Here is a 19,936-nt window from a genome sequence, read left to right on the forward strand (position 1 = left end):
AAAAGAAAGAAATAGTGTCTGTTAACATAGAGCGTCTCCTTCATTTCTGCTCCAGCTCTCACGAGTTTGCAGACTAATGTTTAGTAATGTTTGTTTTTGCATTACTGAAGCCATTAAACCATGTAGCCTGTCTGTGGTGCTGGGACACTAAACCATAAGCACAGTCTCTGCTATACATTCTTCTGGGATTTTCAAAAACACGTTTTGCAAAACATTTACACAATTCTGTACACCAGACACATCATTCGACACTGAAATATCTGTGTTTCACTGCCATACAAACGCCACGTCCATTTACCAAGCAGACAAAGCCAGCCGCCGTCACAGGTGAAGACACTTGGGGGTTATATGTGTGCTTAGAAATGAGAGCCTGAGAACGGTGAAGTTTAACCCTGGAGAGAGGATGAGGACGAAGATGAAGATGAAGATAAGGGATCATATCAGAGAAAGTGTCATCAGGTGCCGTCAACTCTGGGCAGATAATATCTCTGACAACATCTCAGTGTGTGCAGCCATTATCCAGAATGGTGTCATTGATTATGGTGATTGGTCAGTCACTTTCCTCAACACATTTCACAACATCCTCGTTTGGTCGTGTTTGACCAAATCATTCAGGTTCAGAAAATGTTCAGTGCGTTGACAAAAACTGTAAAATGGTAAGAAATAGTTTGCAGAAGTAACACACATGTACTAAAGAGAGACAGCAACGCTATACTGTTAGCTTAATCTTAACTCTGGGGAGGCACACAGATATGGACTAGTAGACTAGTAGATATACGCTAGATATACGCTACTGAGGTAGTTCATCTGACCTTCTGAGAGATCTGATATCATTTATAGAGATGCATGAATAGATAAAATTGTCGACAACAAAATGACATTATTGTGTATATGAGAGTGCACTGGTGTGTTATTTATAAAAGAGTGCACTGGTGTGTTATTTATATGTGCTGGTATGTACTAGTGTGTACGGGTGTGTGTACTGGTGTGTGTGCTGGTATGTACTAGTGTGTACTGGTGTGTGTGCTGGTGTGTACTGGTGTGTACTGGTGTGTGTACTGGTGTGTAATGGTGTGTGTGCTGGTGTGTGTGCTGGTGTGTACTGGTGTGTGTGCTGGTGTGTACTGGTGTGTGTGCTGGTGTGTGTGCTGGTGTGTGTGCTGGTGTGTACTGGTGTGTGTGCTGGTGTGTACTGGTGTGTGTGCTGGTGTGTGTCCTGGTGTGTACTGGTGTGTGTGCTGATGTGTACTGGTGTGTGTGCTGGTGTGTACTGGTGTGTGTACTGGTGTGTGTGCTGGTGTGTACTGGTGTGTGTGCTGGTGTGTACTGGTGTGTACTGGTGTGTGTACTGGTGTGTAATGGTGTGTGTGCTGGTGTGTGTGCTGGTGTGTACTGGTGTGTGTGCTGGTGTGTACTGGTGTGTGTGCTGGTGTGTACTGGTGTGTGTGCTGGTGTGTGTGCTGGTGTGTGTGCTGGTGTGTACTGGTGTGTGTGCTGGTGTGTACTGGTGTGTGTGCTGGTGTGTGTCCTGGTGTGTACTGGTGTGTGTGCTGATGTGTACTGGTGTGTGTGCTGGTGTGTACTGGTGTGTGTACTGGTGTGTGTGCTGGTGTATACTGGTGTGTGTGGTGGTGTGTACTGGTGTTCTGATTCCATTTGTGAGTTGACTGGCAGTCAACTCAAGCACGATGTGCTGAACAACTCTGTCCTGTTTCTCATTGTTGGATCCCTGATCTCACAAGCTCTTTATGTAGCTGCATACCAGCAGAGAGCCTGCAGAATTTCTCACGTGGGAGCATTTGTACCCGTCAGCGAGACGGCAGGACGGCGGGAGTTTGGGGTGTTACGGTGCTGTTTCCACCAGAGGGGCGAGGTGTTGCTCTCACAGAGGCGCGTAACTGTCACACACCAGCGCTGTGTGCACGTGGTCAGATGGCCAGAGTTGGAGGACGTTGTGAGCGCTTGAGCACATTTTGACAGACACTTTCACATCCTTCCTGGTGAGGTAGCGCTGGTGAGGGCTGCGTCCCGGCGTGTCCTGGTGTGTCCCTCCCAACACTCGCGTCCTCAACACAATACTGATTGTTGGCACTGCCCTTTGATGTTGTGCCAGGACACGATGTGAGCCAGACCAGACGTGACCGTGTGAGTCGCCTCGGACTCTGATAAGCACCGAACATCTCTCCTCAGTCAAAATCTCACGTGACTCGGACTCACGCCACACACTTCCCATATAAGCTATTTTTCTCCTTGACAGAGAGGAAGGTGGACAATAGGAATGCGTCTGCAGAGATAAGTCAAGTCCTATAGGACAGCGCTGATGGACGTCAAGGAACATAATGGATCACGGAAAGCAAACCGCAGCGTTTCCAGTCATAGATTAGAACAGTGATAGCTACTGAAACCCATCCATGAATCAGTCATGTTGTTGTGAATAGTTACACACACACACACACACACACACACACACACACACACACACACACACACACACGCACACACACACACACACCACACACACACACACACACACACACACTCCTGAGCCCCCCAGTAGGCAAGGCAATGCATGTTTATTTATGTAGCACCTTTCACACACACTGGCAATTCAAAGTGCTTTACACAAGAAAAGAAAGAAGATTATTATGACCCAAGGTCTATCACCTTGGGATAAAAATTAAAAACAAGATTTTAAAGGAAATTAAAATGATTACAATATAAAAATAAAAGATAAAATGATTAAAAGATAAAATAATTAAAGAAGATAATAATAAAACAATAAAACTGGAAACAGAGAAAATAAATAAGGAAATAAGAATAAGTAAAAGATAAATAAAATAAATAAAATAATTAAAATAGGCTACGTTTACAGTACCTACACAAACCAAAAGCCAGTTCAAATAAATACATTTTTATCTTGGATTTAACACCTTGTAGTCTATCCTGTATTGTACTGGTAACCAGTGTAAGAACTTAAGAACAGGGGTGATGTGATCACTTCTTTTGCTCATAGTGACTCTAACAGCTGCATTTTGAATCAGTTGTAGATGTTTGTCTTTTTTGTGAGTCCTGTTAGGAGGTCATTACAGTAATCAACCCTGCTAGAGACAAAAACATGAATGAGTTTCTCTAGATCTGCGTTTGTCAAAAAATATCTTACTGATATTCTTAAGATGATAAAATGCTGACTTAGTTACTGATTTAATGTGACTGTTTCCACTGCTGGGTGGAGATGGTGCACCAACCAATGACATCCAGCCTGCAGCATCTCTGTGGTCAGACCGTAGAAGAGCAGAGTTCTCTCAAACCACAGGATGGCAGTTTCTCATAGTGACTGATGGCCATATACATGAACTAAACAAAAACTTTTGGTTTTCTAATGTGTTCTAACGGGCCGCCCAATGGAGGATAGGTTCACTTTTGAGTCTTGGTCCTCCCAAGGTTTCTTCCTATTCCCCACCATCATAGGGAGTTTTTCCTTGCCACTGTCGCCTTTAAAGCTGCTTTGTGACATGTGTTGTAAAAAGTGCTATATAACTAAATTTGACTTGACTTGACTTGTTCTCTGGCCACACCCCCTCTCAATTTGAAACCCCGCCCATCAGTATGAGTATGTTTTGTCATTCATGTTGCTGGTTTTGGTTGTCTGTTGTCCAGTATTCTTGTTGGTGTTCGAGTCCGTATTAGGGTAAAGTGTATTAGGGTAAAGTGTATTAGGGTAAAGTGTATAAAGTGTATTAGGGTAAAGTGTATTAGGGTAAAGTGTATAAAGTGTATTTGATATATTCTTTGTTTTGTAATGTCTAAGAATCTTTACGGGTTGGCATTCAATGTCTGGAGTTTCTGATATGACCCTGACAAGGACCCTGTTGGTTATGTTTTTGGATTAACCCTGAATAAACCACACAAGAACCAGCCACACAAGAACCAGCCACACAAGAACCAGCCATACAAGAACCAACCACACAAGGACCAGCCACACAAGGACCAGCCACACAAGGACCAGCCACACAAGAACCAGTCACACAAGGACCAACCACACAAGGACCAGCCACACAAGAACCAGCCACACAAGGACCAGCCACACAAGGACCAGCCATACAAGAACCAGCCACACAAGGACCAGCCATACAAGGACCAGTCACACAAGCAGTAGATCACTGACTATAACAGCAGTAGATCACTGACTATAACAGTAGTAGATCACTGACTATAACAGCAGTAGATCACTGACTATAACAGCAATACATCACTGACTATAACAGTAGTAGACCACTGACTATAACAGCAGTAGATCACTGTCTATGGCAGCAGTAGATCACTGACTATAACAGCAGTAGATCACTGACTATAACAGTAGTAGATCACTGACTATAACAGCAGTAGATCACTGAGAGGGTGTGTCCATTCAGTTGGGTGTCCTGTGCACTGACGGCTTTCATTAACCTAAAGACTATTATAAAATATGACAGAATAAGACACAATATCTCACAGACCAAAAACATACCAAGGGAATAGAAAATTGTCTGTGTACAGTAGAGAGAGAGAGAGAGAGAGAGAGAGAGAGAGAGAAATCAAGAGAGAGAAAGGGAGAGAGAGAAGAGAGGGAGAGAGATATATAGAGAGAAATAAAGAGAAAGGGAGAGAGAGAGAGGAGGGAGAGAGATAGAGAGAGAAATAAAGGGAGAGAGATAGAGAGAGAGAAAGAGAGAGAGAGAGAGTAGGAGAACACAGCAGGAGAACTGCAGAAACAGAAGAAGAAGGATGAGATGATGAGATGATGAGACGAGACACGGAGCTGGTTGTACATGAGAGAAGTTTGAGTTTTGAGAAGATTTGAGTTTTGAGGCTGGATTATTCTCATGGGTTAGTCTCACTTTGGAGGAAGGGAGTTCTATAGAAGGGAAATTGTAGAGATCGGCCATGAAGAAAAAAATGGATGTGTGTGTAGGGTGGAGGAGAGAATGGGTGTGTGTTGGGGTGGAGCAGAGAGATAAGAGCCTTGTTAAGAGCCTTGAAAACGAGGTGGAGAATTTTGATCATTAATGGGAAGCCAGTGGCGTCGACATAAAGTGTGTGTGAATTAAAAGATTGGTGGCAGAATTCTGAGCCATTTGATGTTTGGGAAGTACGGAGGCCTTACAGACGCATTTAACGCATAGCATGCTGGGTAGTGTGTTTATGTAGCCACCCGTCTGGGTGGGGTGGTGATGGAGAGGTTGATTAAGAGCTGAATAGCTCTGTCTTCATTACCCATTATCAATATCCTTACAGGGCACCATAGCCTCCCATCCAACAGCAGCACCAGGAACTACATTTCCCATGAGTCTGTGGGGAGGAACTACATACACACGTTTATATATTTTAAATTAAAGTATTAATTATTGTTAATTATTGAATTGATAACAAAAATTTGTATATATATATATATATATATATATATATATATATATATATATATATATATATATATATATAAATAAAATAAATGTAAAATATATATAATAAAATAAAATATTTGAATTATATATATATATATATATATATATATATATATATATATATATATATAATTTTATTTTAATATATATATTTATTACATTTTATTATTTTTAAATAATTTTTACGTAAATGTCTTTAATTTATGTAAATGTATTTAATAAATAACTTTATTTTTATTGTTGATCTTTTTATTTATTTATGTGACAGTCACATATTTCATAATTATTGTTGCGTTTATTGTCATTTCTCTTTCTCTAAGGGTTTTAATCTAATTATTGTAAATTACAGTCATGCCAATAAAGCTTCCTTGAATCTTGAATCCATACATATATATGTATGAACATCACAAAATAATAAGCCAAAGACAAATTGTATTAATGTTTATTACTGTGAAAACAGTGTTGGTTAAAACAGCAGGATGTGTGTGCATGATCTGACCCAATAAACAACTTCAGTCTGCACTAATGAAATCACACATTAAACTAATGTTGAGTCACAGACATTCAGATGGTGAGCATTAACGTGTTGTCCTGAGCAAACCTCTGTTAGCTGTTTCTTCTTACAGTAGGTTGTGATAACACTTGAACAGTGCAGTAAAAACATCATCCAATCAGAATCAGGAGAATTAGCAAGGTTGCCATGGTTAATGACCTCTGAACTTCCAGTTCCAGCACTGCCAGAATGAGGTGCATTATGGGTGGGACAGAACCATAAGATGAACAGACAGAGTGACTTGACCAATGAGACGACGTGGAGGCGGAGCCAACCTCCATCCCTTCAGACGCAGGCTACGCCTCAGCTCCGCCCCTTAAGGCTCTTAAGCGTCTGCTGTAAGGTTCCGTGTGCGGCTGCAGCAGGAAGTCATATATCAGAGCAGAGGCCACGCCCCCCAGCATGGGTGCCACCCAGAAGACCTGCATTTGGAGTATACCACACACACACACACACACACACACACACACACACGTACACACACACACACACACACACACGTACCACACACACACGTACACACACACACACACACACGTACACACACACACACACACACACACTTGTGGGTGATTGTATCTGACTATAATGCTCACATGCTCCTGAAGGCCTTCACTACCTAGCAGAGTTCAACACACTCCTGTCACACACACTCACACACACCTCTCTCATTCACACTGGTTCACGTAGCTTGGCAGATTTTATTCTGAGCCTTGTTCAAAACAGCAGTTTAGTGGAGCTGTTTAAACTGGCTAACCTGGCTAAACAGGAGAGAGTAGAGAGATTCAGTCTTACCCAGTGGTTGTCAAACTTATTCAGAAGGACAGCAGGTCCAAAGGATCGTGCAGGGTTGATGCCACAGCCCGTGTAGCTGATCTACAGGAAGCAGTGTGTAGAGAGAATGTCCAGAAGGAATCAGAGACGGAAGATCTACGTTCTCACCAGGGATAGGGTTTACTGTGATTCACTTCACTTTCATCTCTATTCCAATTCACATCCATATCTGTTCCACTTCACATTCGTATCTATTCCAATTCCACTTAATTTCCATTTCACATGCAAATCAAGAGGACACAGTTTAACTAATCTACATATCAAGAGGACACAGTTTAACTAATCTACATATCAAGAGGACACAGTATAACTAACCTACATATCAAGAGGACACAGTTTAACTGCACCTACATATCAAGAGGACACAGTTTAACTAACCTACATATCAAGAGGACACAGTTTAACTGCACCTACATATCAAGAGAACACAGTTTAACTGCACCTACATATCAAGAGGACACAATTTAAGTAACCTACATATCAAGAGGACACTGTTTAACTAACCTACATATCAAGAGGACACAGTTTAACTAACCTACATATCAAGAGGACACAGTTTAACTGCACCTACATATCAAGAGGACACAGTTTAACTAACCTACATATCAAGAGGACACAGTTTAACTGCACCTACATATCAAGAGGACACTGTTTAACTAACCTACATATCAAGAGGACACAGTTTAACTAACCTACATATCAAGAGGACACAGTTTAACTGCACCTACATATCAAGAGGACACAGTATAACTAACCTACATATCAAGAGAACACAGTTTAACTAACCTACATATCAAGAGGACACAGTATAACTAACCTACATATCAAGAGGACACAGTTTAACTGCACCTACATATCAAGAAGACACAGTTTAACTGCACCTACATATCAAGAGGACACAGTTTAACTGCACCTACATATCAAGAGAACACAGTTTAACTAACCTGCATATCAAGAGGACACAGTATAACTAACCTACATATCAAGAGGACACAGTTTAACTAACCTACATATCAAGAGGACGCAGTTTAACTAACCTACATATCAAGAGGACACAGTATAACTAACCTACATATCAAGAAGACACAGTTTACCTAACCTACATATCAAGAGGACACAGTTTACCTAACCTACATATCAAGAGGACACAGTATAACTAACCTACATATCAAGAGAACACAGTTTAACTAACCTACATATCAAGAGGACACAATTTAACTAACCTACATATCAAGAGGACACAGTTTAACTAACCTACATATCAAGAGGACAGTTTAACTAACCTACATATCAAGAGGACACAGTTTAACTGACCTACATATCAAGAGGACACAGTTTAACTGCACCTACATATCAAGAGGACACAGTATAACTAACCTACATATCAAGAGGACACAGTTTAACTAACCTACATATCAAGAGGACACAGTATAACGAACCTACATATCAAGAGAACACAGTTTAACTAATCTACATATCAAGAGGACACAGTATAACTAACCTACATATCAAGAGGACACAGTTTAACTGCACCTACATATCAAGAGGACACAGTTTAACTAACCTACATATCAAGAGGACACAGTTTAACTGCACCTACATATCAAGAGAACACAGTTTAACTGCACCTACATATCAAGAGGACACAATTTAAGTAACCTACATATCAAGAGGACACTGTTTAACTAACCTACATATCAAGAGGACACAGTTTAACTGCACTTACATATCAAGAGGACACAGTTTAACTGCACCTAAATATCAAGAGAACACAGTTTAACTGCACCTACATATCAAGAGGACACAGTTTAACTGCACCTACATATCAAGAGGACACAGTTTAACTAACCTACATATCAAGAGGACACAGTTTAACTGCACCTACATATCAAGAGGACACAGTTTAACTAACCTACATATCAAGAGGACACAGTTTAACTGCACCTACATATCAAGAGGACACTGTTTAACTAACCTACATATCAAGAGGACACAGTTTAACTAACCTACATATCAAGAGGACACAGTTTAACTGCACCTACATATCAAGAGGACACAGTATAACTAACCTACATATCAAGAGAACACAGTTTAACTAACCTACATATCAAGAGGACACAGTATAACTAACCTACATATCAAGAGGACACAGTTTAACTGCACCTACATATCAAGAAGACACAGTTTAACTGCACCTACATATCAAGAGGACACAGTTTAACTGCACCTACATATCAAGAGAACACAGTTTAACTAACCTGCATATCAAGAGGACACAGTATAACTAACCTACATATCAAGAGGACACAGTTTAACTAACCTACATATCAAGAGGACGCAGTTTAACTAACCTACATATCAAGAGGACACAGTATAACTAACCTACATATCAAGAAGACACAGTTTACCTAACCTACATATCAAGAGGACACAGTTTACCTAACCTACATATCAAGAGGACACAGTATAACTAACCTACATATCAAGAGAACACAGTTTAACTAACCTACATATCAAGAGGACACAATTTAACTAACCTACATATCAAGAGGACACAGTTTAACTAACCTACATATCAAGAGGACAGTTTAACTAACCTACATATCAAGAGGACACAGTTTAACTGACCTACATATCAAGAGGACACAGTTTAACTGCACCTACATATCAAGAGGACACAGTATAACTAACCTACATATCAAGAGGACACAGTTTAACTAACCTACATATCAAGAGGACACAGTATAACGAACCTACATATCAAGAGAACACAGTTTAACTAACCTACATATCAAGAGGACACAATTTAACTAACCTACATATCAAGAGGACACAGTTTAACTAACCTACATATCAAGAGGACAGTTTAACTAACCTACATATCAAGAGGACACAGTTTAACTGACCTACATATCAAGAGGACACAGTTTAACTGCACCTACATATCAAGAGGACACAGTATAACTAACCTACATATCAAGAGGACACAGTTTAACTAACCTACATATCAAGAGGACACAGTATAACTAACCTACATATCAAGAGGACACAGTTTAACTGCACCTACATATCAAGAGGACACAGTTTAACTAACCTACATATCAAGAGGACACAGTTTAACTAACCTACATATCAAGAGGACACAGTATAACTAACCTACATATCAAGAGGACACAGTATAACTAACCTACATATCAAGAGGACACAGTTTAACTGACCTACATATCAAGAGGACACAGTTTAACTGCACCTACATATCAAGAGGACACAGTTTAACTAACCTACATATCAAGAGGACACAGTATAACTAACCTACATATCAAGAGGACACAGTTTAACTGCACCTGCACATTTTTTCATGTCATTGCACTTTCTGCTCATATTTCTACCTCCTTCCTGCTAGGAACTGTGAATAAAAAGTTCCAAATTTAAAATCCAACAAGCAAAAAGAGCAAAGTGTTGAGTAGTGTGTGGAGCAGTGTGTTGAGTAGTGTGCTGAGTAGTGTGCTTAGCAGTGTGTTGAGCAGTGTGTTGAGTAGCGTGTTGAGTAGTGTGTTGAGCAGTGTGTTGAGTAGTGTGTTTAGTAGCGTGTTGAGTAGTGTGTTGAGCAGTGTGTTGAGTAGTGTGTTGAGTAGTGTGTGGAGCAGTGTGCTGAGTAGTTTGTGGCACAGTGTGTTGAGTAGTGTGTTTAGTAGCGTGTTGAGTAGTGTGTTTAGCAGTGTGTTGAGTAGTGTGTTGAGTGATGTGTTGAGCAGTGTGTTGAGTGATGTGTTGAGCAGCGTGTTGAGCAGCATGTTGAGTAGTGTGTTGAGTAGCATGTTGAGTAGCATGTTTTGTAGCGTGTTGAGTAGTGTGTTGAGTAGCATGTTGAGTAGCGTGTTGAGTAGCGTGTTGAGTAGCGTGTTGCTTACGGCTGCCAGGTGTCCCAGAGCGACGGAGAGTCCGATGGCGAGAGGCGCAGATCCATTCACATCCTGCCGACGGCTGTCCGTGGTTGCTAGGACACACAGCACGAGCTGGAAGGTGGCCAAAAACTCAATGCCAAAACCCTGTGCTGCAGTCAGATCACTAGACAGCTGAGAGAGAAGACGAGAGAGACAAGAGACATCTGAGAGACAAGACCAAGACACACCCACGTCTGAGAGACAAGACGAAGACACACCCACGTCTGAGAGACAAGACCAAGACACACCCATGTCTGAGAGACAAGACCAAGACACACCCACATCTGAGAGACAAGACCAAGACACACCCACGTCTGAGAGACAAGACCAAGACACACCCACATCTGAGAGACAAGACGAAGACACACCCACGTCTGAGAGACAAGACCAAGACACACCCACGTCTGAGAGACAAGACCAAGACACACCCACATCTGAGAGACAAGACCAAGACACACCCACGTCTGAGAGACAAGACCAAGACACACCCACATCTGAGAGACAAGACCAAGACACACCCATGTCTGAGAGACAAGACCAAGACACACCCACGTCTGAGAGACAAGACGAAGACACACCCACGTCTGAGAGACAAGACCAAGACACACCCACATCTGAGAGACAAGACGAAGACACACCCATGTCTGAGAGACAAGACGAAGACACACCCACGTCTGAGAGACAAGACGATGACACACCCACGTCTGAGAGACAAGACAAAGACACACCCACGTCTGAGAGACAAGACCAAGACACACCCACATCTGAGAGACAAGACCAAGACACACCCACATCTGAGAGACAAGACAAAGACACACCCACATCTGAAAGACAAGACAAAGACACACCCACGTCTGAGAGACAAGACGAAGACACACCCACGTCTGAGAGACAAGCTGTACCATCCTGCTACATTTACCTGGCCTGCCTGTCACAGGACTCACACACCTGCTGCTTACCGTATTGTCTCCCGTAGCAGGGTTTTTTGTCGGCCGTACAGCGTAGACGATGCCGCTGGCCACGGATGCCCCCAGCATCTGGGCCATGATGTAGAGCGCCGCCTTGAGGACGCTGATCTGGCAGCTGACCAGCATGCCCAGGGTGACGGCGGGGTTCAGGTGCGCCCCGCTGATGTGGCCCAGACTCTGAGCCAGGGTGGCGATGGCCAACCCAAACGCCAAGGCCACCTTCACCTCCTGGTCCGGGTTGGTGTTGTGGGTGTTGCCGATGGCGGTTGCGATGCCTAAAAAGACAAACAGTGTCATTCCAACAAACTCGGCGATGACAGCCCGCCAAAACGACCCTGTGCGGAACTCCTGAGCCATGTTGGTACCGACGGTCTGTGACAGCAGCACTTACTGATGGATCAGTAGAGTCAGCAGACACTTATATACCAGCGACAGGAGGTGATGAACAGGAAGCCGATTTTAAAAAGGCAACCACAACCGTCGCTTTGTTATTAGTGTTACTGTTAGGATAGGCCTGTTCTATTTGTTACTTTAACTTTAGAAATTTCTGGTCAACACCGAGGGAGGGAAAAACATAATTTAGATTCCTTGTACGTCTGATACATGTGAAGAACTGACAATAAAGATAACTTTGACTTTGGCAGGCTTTGACTTTGGCAAGTCCTGGAGACTGTAGCTTTTTGCAGCTGAAGGCATTTATTCAAAATTACATATACTAATCCTATAAATACACAATTTATAAAAAGTGGCATTAAAACTCCAGCTGGACTTAATACACTCACACCACATCACCTCCTACTCCAACATCTGTGTGGAGAATACACACCACCCAAATTTAACCTGTACTCAGCACAGACTGTATATACCTTGGTGTATGTACAGTAACTACACCACCATAAACTTGGGCTTTATACTGATTTTAGTGAATTGCTTCCAAACAAACATGAAAGCCTTTGTGAAGTTCTGGAGAGGACCAAAAGCCTACACAAGATTAGCTGCAGGGGCTGGTCTGAGATCAGTGACCGTGCTACAGTTTCCACCTCTTTGAACAGTCACACAGTGCTCAGATCAGCTCCTAAATGAGGAAGTAAAACAAGCACATGGTCACTGCAGAGCAGACACATTTGTTTCAGAAGATTAGCACTTTGAAGAATTCTGACTTGAGGTAATTTGCCCAAATGTGTGACCACCACCTACAACTTAGAGCTGCTAACAACCCTGCAATAGAACATTGGCACATGAAGGATATTCATACTGATCAATGCAGCAGGGCCCACTCAGCTGTTGAGATGTGATGGGCAACTTGGTGAGACTTGGATAGACCCACACAGTAAATGTTAGAGCTACCCATGTTTCTCCAACTCCACCAAAACCTTAGTCAGTAGGCAAGGGCACGGCCTTGGTCAGACTACAGTCCCAGTTCAGTCCCTGCTGCAAATAATCTCCTAACCCTCCCTTCAGAGAAGAAGACTTCAATGTGAAACACTCAACACTTAAGCCAAGGCAAGAGACACCAAGAATAGATCCAATCATGATTTATTTCCACAAATCAGACAATGGAGCACATCTTAACCAGTTAAGTGAAACATGGATCAAGTTTGGATGCAGTTGTTCACTGTGGTTTCTCCCAGTGTTCTCCAGCACCACCCTCAACCAGGGGCTCCGTGTCGACCACCAACGCCTCCACCCCATGGCACAGGGTCTTCAGACGTCCCGTGAAGTCCAGCCCCCTGGGAGACAGGATGAAGTCGTAGAGGAGAGCAGCGATGATGCCACCAGTCACCGGCCCAGCCCAGAACACCTGGAGAAGCAGGAAGAGTCATTCAGCTACATGACAGGGTAGAAGGTTTCAACACTTCAGATTCATCTCAAGTTCTCACCCAGTGGTTCTCAAACTCCATGGACACCAGAGCTGGCCCAAATGATCGAGCAGGGTTGATCCCACAGCCAGTGTAGCTCATCTGTTGGGATCATTTTAAAAACCACGACTCAGTCATACCAGATTAACACCAGCCAAATCATGAACAATGCCACTTCTTGTCAAGTCATGGAGCTCAAGACAAGGCACCTAGGGAGAAAGAAAGTGAAAAAGCTCTTACTCCTGCAAGATGGCCCAGAGTCACAGACAGGCCGATACCAAACGGCACTGCACCGGCAACATCACCCCGTCTTTTATCTGTAGTTGCTAGGAAGCACAGCACCAACTGGAGTGTGAGGAGAAACTCAATCCCAAAAGCCTGTCCTGGGCTGACTCCTTTCAGCTAGGAAACAAAAGGGAGTGAAGTCATTAGCATCAACAGGAAGGAGGCTTACTGGTCAATCTTCCCCCTTTAAAATATGGCACACTGAAGTGACACCAAGCATGTTAAACATATCCTGCTCAGGAAGCAGACAGCCCTCACCATTGAAAACAAGAAAAAAAAAAAACCAGCTAGTTTTAACTGCATGTTTTAAGACACTCACCTTGTTCAAGTCAAGAGACTCGACAGCTTCAGGCTTCACTCCCAGAACAATCGCGCTAGCAAGAACGGCTCCCAGCATCTGGGCCAAGACGTACCACAGTGCTCTGCACACGCTGATCTGACAGCTCACCAAGACACTCAGGGTGATGGCGGGGTTCAGGTGCGCCCCGCTGACGTGACCCAGACTCTGGACCATGGTTGCAACGCCAAGACCAAAGGCTAAAGCCACCTTCACCTCCTGGTCCGGGTAGCTGTTGTTCCCATTACCAATTGCAGCAGAGATGCCAACAAAGAGGAGCAGGGTCGTCCCCAGGAACTCAGCAAGAACAGCCCTCCAGAAGGACAGGGTCTTCAGTTCTCTAACCATGGCCAAGAACAGCAGCTAACAGGACAAACACACTAGAACAACCACAACTGAGTAACTCAAGAGAGCAACTGAAAAACTACCACCAGACGCTGCTCATTTAAACGCTTCTCTTTAACGCTACACCTCTTGTTACCACTTTAAGTCTTAATTTGCCTTTCAATCTGATTGGCTGATGGGCTGACGGCCGTTTAATGGGCCAATTAAGCAATTAATCAGGTTTTTGTGTGACATAGTGTGTGCCAGCTCTCTTAATTGGTGAAAATGGTTCATAGCAGCCAAAACCAGAGCAATATTGCGCAAGTAGTGCTTTTAAAAAGTAGTGTATAAATTGCTAATTTGCTGTCACTATATTGACTTACACAAAGTGCTTTCATCAAATGTAGGATGAAAAATGAAGTTATTTTGTGACCGAGGTACTTGTGTAACATTATGCATCAAATAAATACCCAAAGGTTTGTTAATCTATTTGGAGGCCAAGATCCTCTGCGTGTTCACAATGTATGCTGCTTCTTCACGGCACCAAGGAGACTCTCATCCACAGAACTAGCTGGGACAGATTTCCAAGCCCAGTAATGATCTTGTGATTTGGCTAAGCAAGGTGCCACTGAACCGGGAGCTCTGGTATTGCTAATGTTAGAAGTGGTTATTGATTCTAGGCCACCTAGATCCACCAATAATCACCAACAAACAACAAAGGCTTTAATGTATTTGAGACACACCCAGGCCTCCTGACATTTGAAGTATGTTACAGAGGCAGGGGGCAACAGTGTTGGGAGTTCTGGAGTGTAGCGTTCAGGTAGCATAGAGCACATGCCCAATGGGGTTTGACGTTCAGCCCCTGTGGGAGGGCAGTATTGTTACCTACCTCCCTACACCAAGCAGGTCTGAAGACATCAGGTGGATGTCTGCCGGTCAAAGCGTTCGAGGGACATTTCAGAGCGTACCGAGCATGCGCACGCTGCTTTGGGAAGTACTGTTTTGGATTTTTGGAAGGAATTTCCAAAGCTTCACTGTCACATCTCTACCAGAACGTTGCCGACCCAGTCAGTGCTTCTGTTTTCATTTACGCCGTCTGTAACGGTGACGTGTTCAAACCTGGAGCAAAACCTGCACCGTAAAGTGTGAAAATGATTATGACTCCAGTCCTCAGATATCGGCTTAGGTTCTGGACGTCTTTGTGAAATCTGTGTGCGGTTCTGGGATTTGGGCTTCCAATAGTTCTGTGGTAACTGAAGATCCTCTGACACACACACACACACACACACACACACACACACACACACACACAGCTCATCCCTTCACCTCTTTGATCTTGCCCAGAGACATGATGGACCAGGGAGACGAACCAATGGATACTCGAAACCAATAAAATCCCACCTGAGTCTGAGTGGTTAAATAAGATTCTTAATGTTTTTATTATTACTGACGTGTAGTAAAAGTAATTGGTTTAAAAAAATCAAACTTGAGCTTTTGTAACTTCAGCTGTTTTATTTACTTACAAAAGTGATGGAAAGAAGTGCATAGTGTATGTTATGAAATAAAAAATGCAGTATAATAATCATTTACACACAAATTGTTTACAAAAAAACAGTGACTATAATTAAATTGTTGACATTGTTCACTCTTTGAAAACAAACAAACACATATAAATGCCCCCCCCAAACATTCATAAAATAGAGGGACATGTTTATAAAAGCTCTAACTAGGAGTTCTGACAGGAAATATGTAAAGTGAGACCGAACTCCTTTTTCAAGACTAAAACAGATGCCTCTCAATTTGCATTATCAAACACTGCTCGGACTGAACGGATAACAAGGTTGTTCTCCCCCGTGGAGTATTTACAGGTAGTTGAAGGCTGTGGAGATGAGGACACACTGATCAGTGGACTTGCTGGGTTTCATTTCGATGCCATCTCTACTGCTGTGGTGTCGTCTGTTCCGTTCACCTCGTAGTCCGTGGGCGGTCCAGAAAACAGCACCCTCATGCGCTCGGGAAAGTCGTTCATTTTGGGGTAAAGCAGGAAGTCATAGATCAGTGCTGCAGCCACACCCCCACACATCGGCCCCACCCAGTACACCTGTAAGAAACCCTCAGATTATTACACTGTCAAACTCAAAAGCTAACAGTTAGGTTAGGAACAGCGTACCTGTTCAATATACCTGTACAGCGTACCTGTTCAATATACCTGTACAACGTACCTGTTCAATATACCTGTACAACGGACCTGTTCAATATACCTGTAAAGTGTACCTGTTCAATATACCTGTACAGCGTACCTGTTCAATATACCTGTGCAGCGTACCTGTTCAATATACCTGTTCAATGTACCTGTACAACATAACTGTATAACATTGCTGTCATTGAATAACTTTAGGTGTTTGAGGCTTTATTATAAGAATAGCTTATGATTAACAGTCTGATATGTCAGATTAATACAAAATGCAGAACTCAGAGAAGATTGTACAGAACATATTGATTTGTCATAAAACAAACAACATAAAAACATACCCAGTGGTTGGTGAAATCCCCCACAATGACGGCGGGGCCGAAGGAGCGGGCCGGGTTAATCCCACAGCCCGTGAAGCTGATCTGAACACAGAGGAATGATTGATAGAAGAGAGGAACCAGAGAACACAGCCAAGAATCTCACACTGTTAGATAACAAGATGGTTTGTTTCATCTGTCATTATAGGGAGAAAAACCAAACACCTATTTTCATAACTTCAGAGCAGACCGTATCAATCAAACCCTCATTTACATAATAATGTATGTGGAAACAATAATAGCCTCATAGGCAAATGAATGGTGATGTTAGCGAATTAAATAGTGATTACTCACGGCTGTCAGGTGCCCCAAGCACACTGAGAGGCCGATGGCTAGGGGGGCGGAGCCTGAGACATCCCGCCTCCTTTTATCTGTGGTTGCTAGGACACATAGAACAAGCTGGAATGTTGCCAGCAGCTCAACCCCAATGCCTTGGCTTGCTGTGATGTTTTCATTGAGCTGAGGGGGATCAAAACACACTTTAGTGACAGATTTTAAAATTATATTGTGATTTTTCTATAATGTATGAAGCATTTTATTACAGTTTTCCAGCAGTAAATAAATTACTGAGAGAAGTTCAAACACTCACACTTCATATCAACTGATGCAGTAAACACACTGCACTACAACACTCCAAGAAGCATTATAATTCAAAGTTTGATATGATCACTCTTTTTATATTGCATATTAATCAATTCCTAAGTGTACTGAGGGGACCGGCACTAGACTGCATTAGTGACAAACGCTTATATCTACTACAACACATCTACTCCACACCCCGTCCAACTGCCCTCTCATGCCCCTGTCCAAGCAACTGCCCCCCATGACCCAGTGCACTGCCACATCTGTGCTGTCCTGCTCTACACAGAAACTATTGTTTTGTCATGTTGCTCAGCAGAAAAGGGAAGTGTATACAAAACGTAATCAGTGAGGCAAGCCGGGTCTCTGAGCGCGGCAGATAAAGTTTATCGCCGTGCCGACAGGAGACACCCATCGCGGGGCTGAAGACACAGCTGAGAGATCTTCCTCCCTGTAGTTCATTCATTAACAGTGAGTCAGAACTTCACCCCTAAACATCCTATGGGAACGTTCAGCAGGGAGTGTGCACACATTCCTGACTTTGGAAAAACGTTCCACTTCAGGACGAGTGATTTTTGAAGTGTATTTACAGTAATGACCTGTGAGCTTGGGGAGGTAATCCACTTGCTTTTTGGCACATTTATTATCCTGTTTTGCTGCTGGTGGACACTGAAGCAACATCTGTAGCCCCAAATCACCTGTAGCTCAACCTCACCTGTAGCTCAACATCACCTGGTGCACATTAACTCCACAGGCACACTCATCCTGCAGGTGTTGGTGTCTTTAATGGACTACACTCACTTTGCTGTGCTGACTTTAGCTAAACTGAACTGATCTGACTGTCTGTGTGTGAACACAGTGAACACAGTGATAGACACGTCATGAGATGAGAGGTACACATAAACACATAAACCACTCAGACACGTAGAGCATGTGAGAACCACAAGATCGGAACAGTTATCCACCACAGTCAAAACAAAACCAGTTCCAACTGGTACATGGGCACGACTGGCACACCAGTCTGTTCACTCACCGAGTTGATGCCCAGCGCGCTGACGTTGGAGGGCCGTACACCGTAGGCGATGCCGCTGGCCACGGCTGCCCCCAGCATCTGGGCCATGATGTAGAGAACCGCCTTGAGGACGCTGATCTGGCAGCTGACCAGCATGCCCAGGGTGACGGCGGGGTTCAGGTGCGCCCCGCTGATGTGGCCCAGACTCTGAGCCAGGGTGGCGATGGCCAACCCAAACGCCAAGGCCACCTTCACCTCCTGGTCCGGGTTGGTGTTGTTGGGGTTGCCGATGGCGGCCGCGATGCTGAGGAAGATGAAGAGCGTCATGCCCACCAGCTCGGCCAGAACGGCCCTCCAGAACGCACGACTCTTCAGTTCCCTCATGGCTCTCGAGCAGATGGGTCGCTCTGCGTGGTGTGAGAATATATACGTGAGACCGTGTGTGTGTGTGTGTGCAAGGAAAGGTGGGTGTGCACTAACTAAGACCCCTTGCCAAGATACTGCATTTATAGAGAAAGTCCAGATAATGAACTTGGAGGAGGGGTTTGAGTGAGGGGAGGGAGGGGTTTGAGTGAGGGGAGGGGTTTGAGTGAGGGGAGGGAGGGGCAGAGTGAATTAGTGTGCAGGCAGCACAGACACTTTTTGTGGTTTCCAGCCCTCTTTCCCTCCTACATTTCCTCCTCTCACACACTCGTGTTCCTGACCTTCCTTACACCAACACACTGTCCACGGAGCAGGACAGCTTCACGCAACACTGACCCAAACAGAGCTGACCTGCCCAGTTTACTGATCAGAACAGATCCTGCCTGTAGAGGGGACATTTCCAATAAGTTCCTGAAGTGTGACTGACTCATTTTAGTTAGAATAGTTTCACAACATAACCTCCCTAAAGAACAGGAACACACACAGAGACACACACACAGGGACACATGCACGCACCACACACACACGGGGACACACACCACACACACTACAGATATCCTGTGCTTTGACAGAATTAATGTACTTCCCTCCCTCTCTCTCTCTCTCTCTCTCTCTCTCTCTCTCTCTCACACACACACACACACACACACACACACACACACACACATTAGCATGGCTAATTTAGAGTCTAAATGTGTGTTGAGAGAAAGAGAGAAGGAGCAGTTGAGTCTGTCCAGTCAAACAGCGTTACATGTAGACGTCCGTCCTGTCACATAGCCACACTATGGCTTTTGAGTAGAATCAGTGTA

At 43.6% G+C, this 19,936-nt stretch overlaps 3 protein-coding genes across 3 annotated transcripts; all 3 read right to left on the reverse strand.

The window, feature by feature from the left end:
• Nucleotides 1-5,867: 5,867 nt before the first annotated feature.
• Nucleotides 5,868-12,118, reverse strand: aqp1a.2 (aquaporin 1a (Colton blood group), tandem duplicate 2). The gene is made up of 4 exons (XM_076973207.1): nt 11,732-12,118; nt 10,740-10,904; nt 6,790-6,870; nt 5,868-6,416 (listed from the first exon to the last, which is right to left on the reverse strand). Exons 1-4 carry the CDS (start codon nt 12,095-12,097, stop codon nt 6,291-6,293), a joined length of 738 nt encoding a protein of 245 aa, XP_076829322.1. The 5' UTR covers nt 12,098-12,118; the 3' UTR covers nt 5,868-6,290.
• A 1,142-nt stretch (nt 12,119-13,260) lies between these two features.
• LOC143474850 (aquaporin-1-like) lies at nt 13,261-14,643 on the reverse strand. Its single transcript, XM_076972475.1, has 4 exons — nt 14,204-14,643; nt 13,840-14,001; nt 13,621-13,701; nt 13,261-13,541 (listed from the first exon to the last, which is right to left on the reverse strand). The coding sequence occupies exons 1-4, from the start codon at nt 14,567-14,569 to the stop codon at nt 13,353-13,355; spliced, it is 798 nt and encodes a 265-aa protein (XP_076828590.1). The 5' UTR covers nt 14,570-14,643; the 3' UTR covers nt 13,261-13,352.
• Nucleotides 14,644-15,965: 1,322 nt separating this feature from the next.
• Nucleotides 15,966-19,192, reverse strand: LOC143474851 (aquaporin-1-like). The gene is made up of 4 exons (XM_076972476.1): nt 18,726-19,192; nt 17,408-17,572; nt 17,078-17,158; nt 15,966-16,646 (listed from the first exon to the last, which is right to left on the reverse strand). The coding sequence occupies exons 1-4, from the start codon at nt 19,086-19,088 to the stop codon at nt 16,467-16,469; spliced, it is 789 nt and encodes a 262-aa protein (XP_076828591.1). The 5' UTR covers nt 19,089-19,192; the 3' UTR covers nt 15,966-16,466.
• Between the last annotated feature and the right edge of the window lie 744 nt (nt 19,193-19,936).

This window comes from Brachyhypopomus gauderio, chromosome 14 (assembly GCF_052324685.1).
Source record: "Brachyhypopomus gauderio isolate BG-103 chromosome 14, BGAUD_0.2, whole genome shotgun sequence".
In the NCBI taxonomy this organism is placed as follows: domain Eukaryota; kingdom Metazoa; phylum Chordata; class Actinopteri; order Gymnotiformes; family Hypopomidae; genus Brachyhypopomus; species Brachyhypopomus gauderio.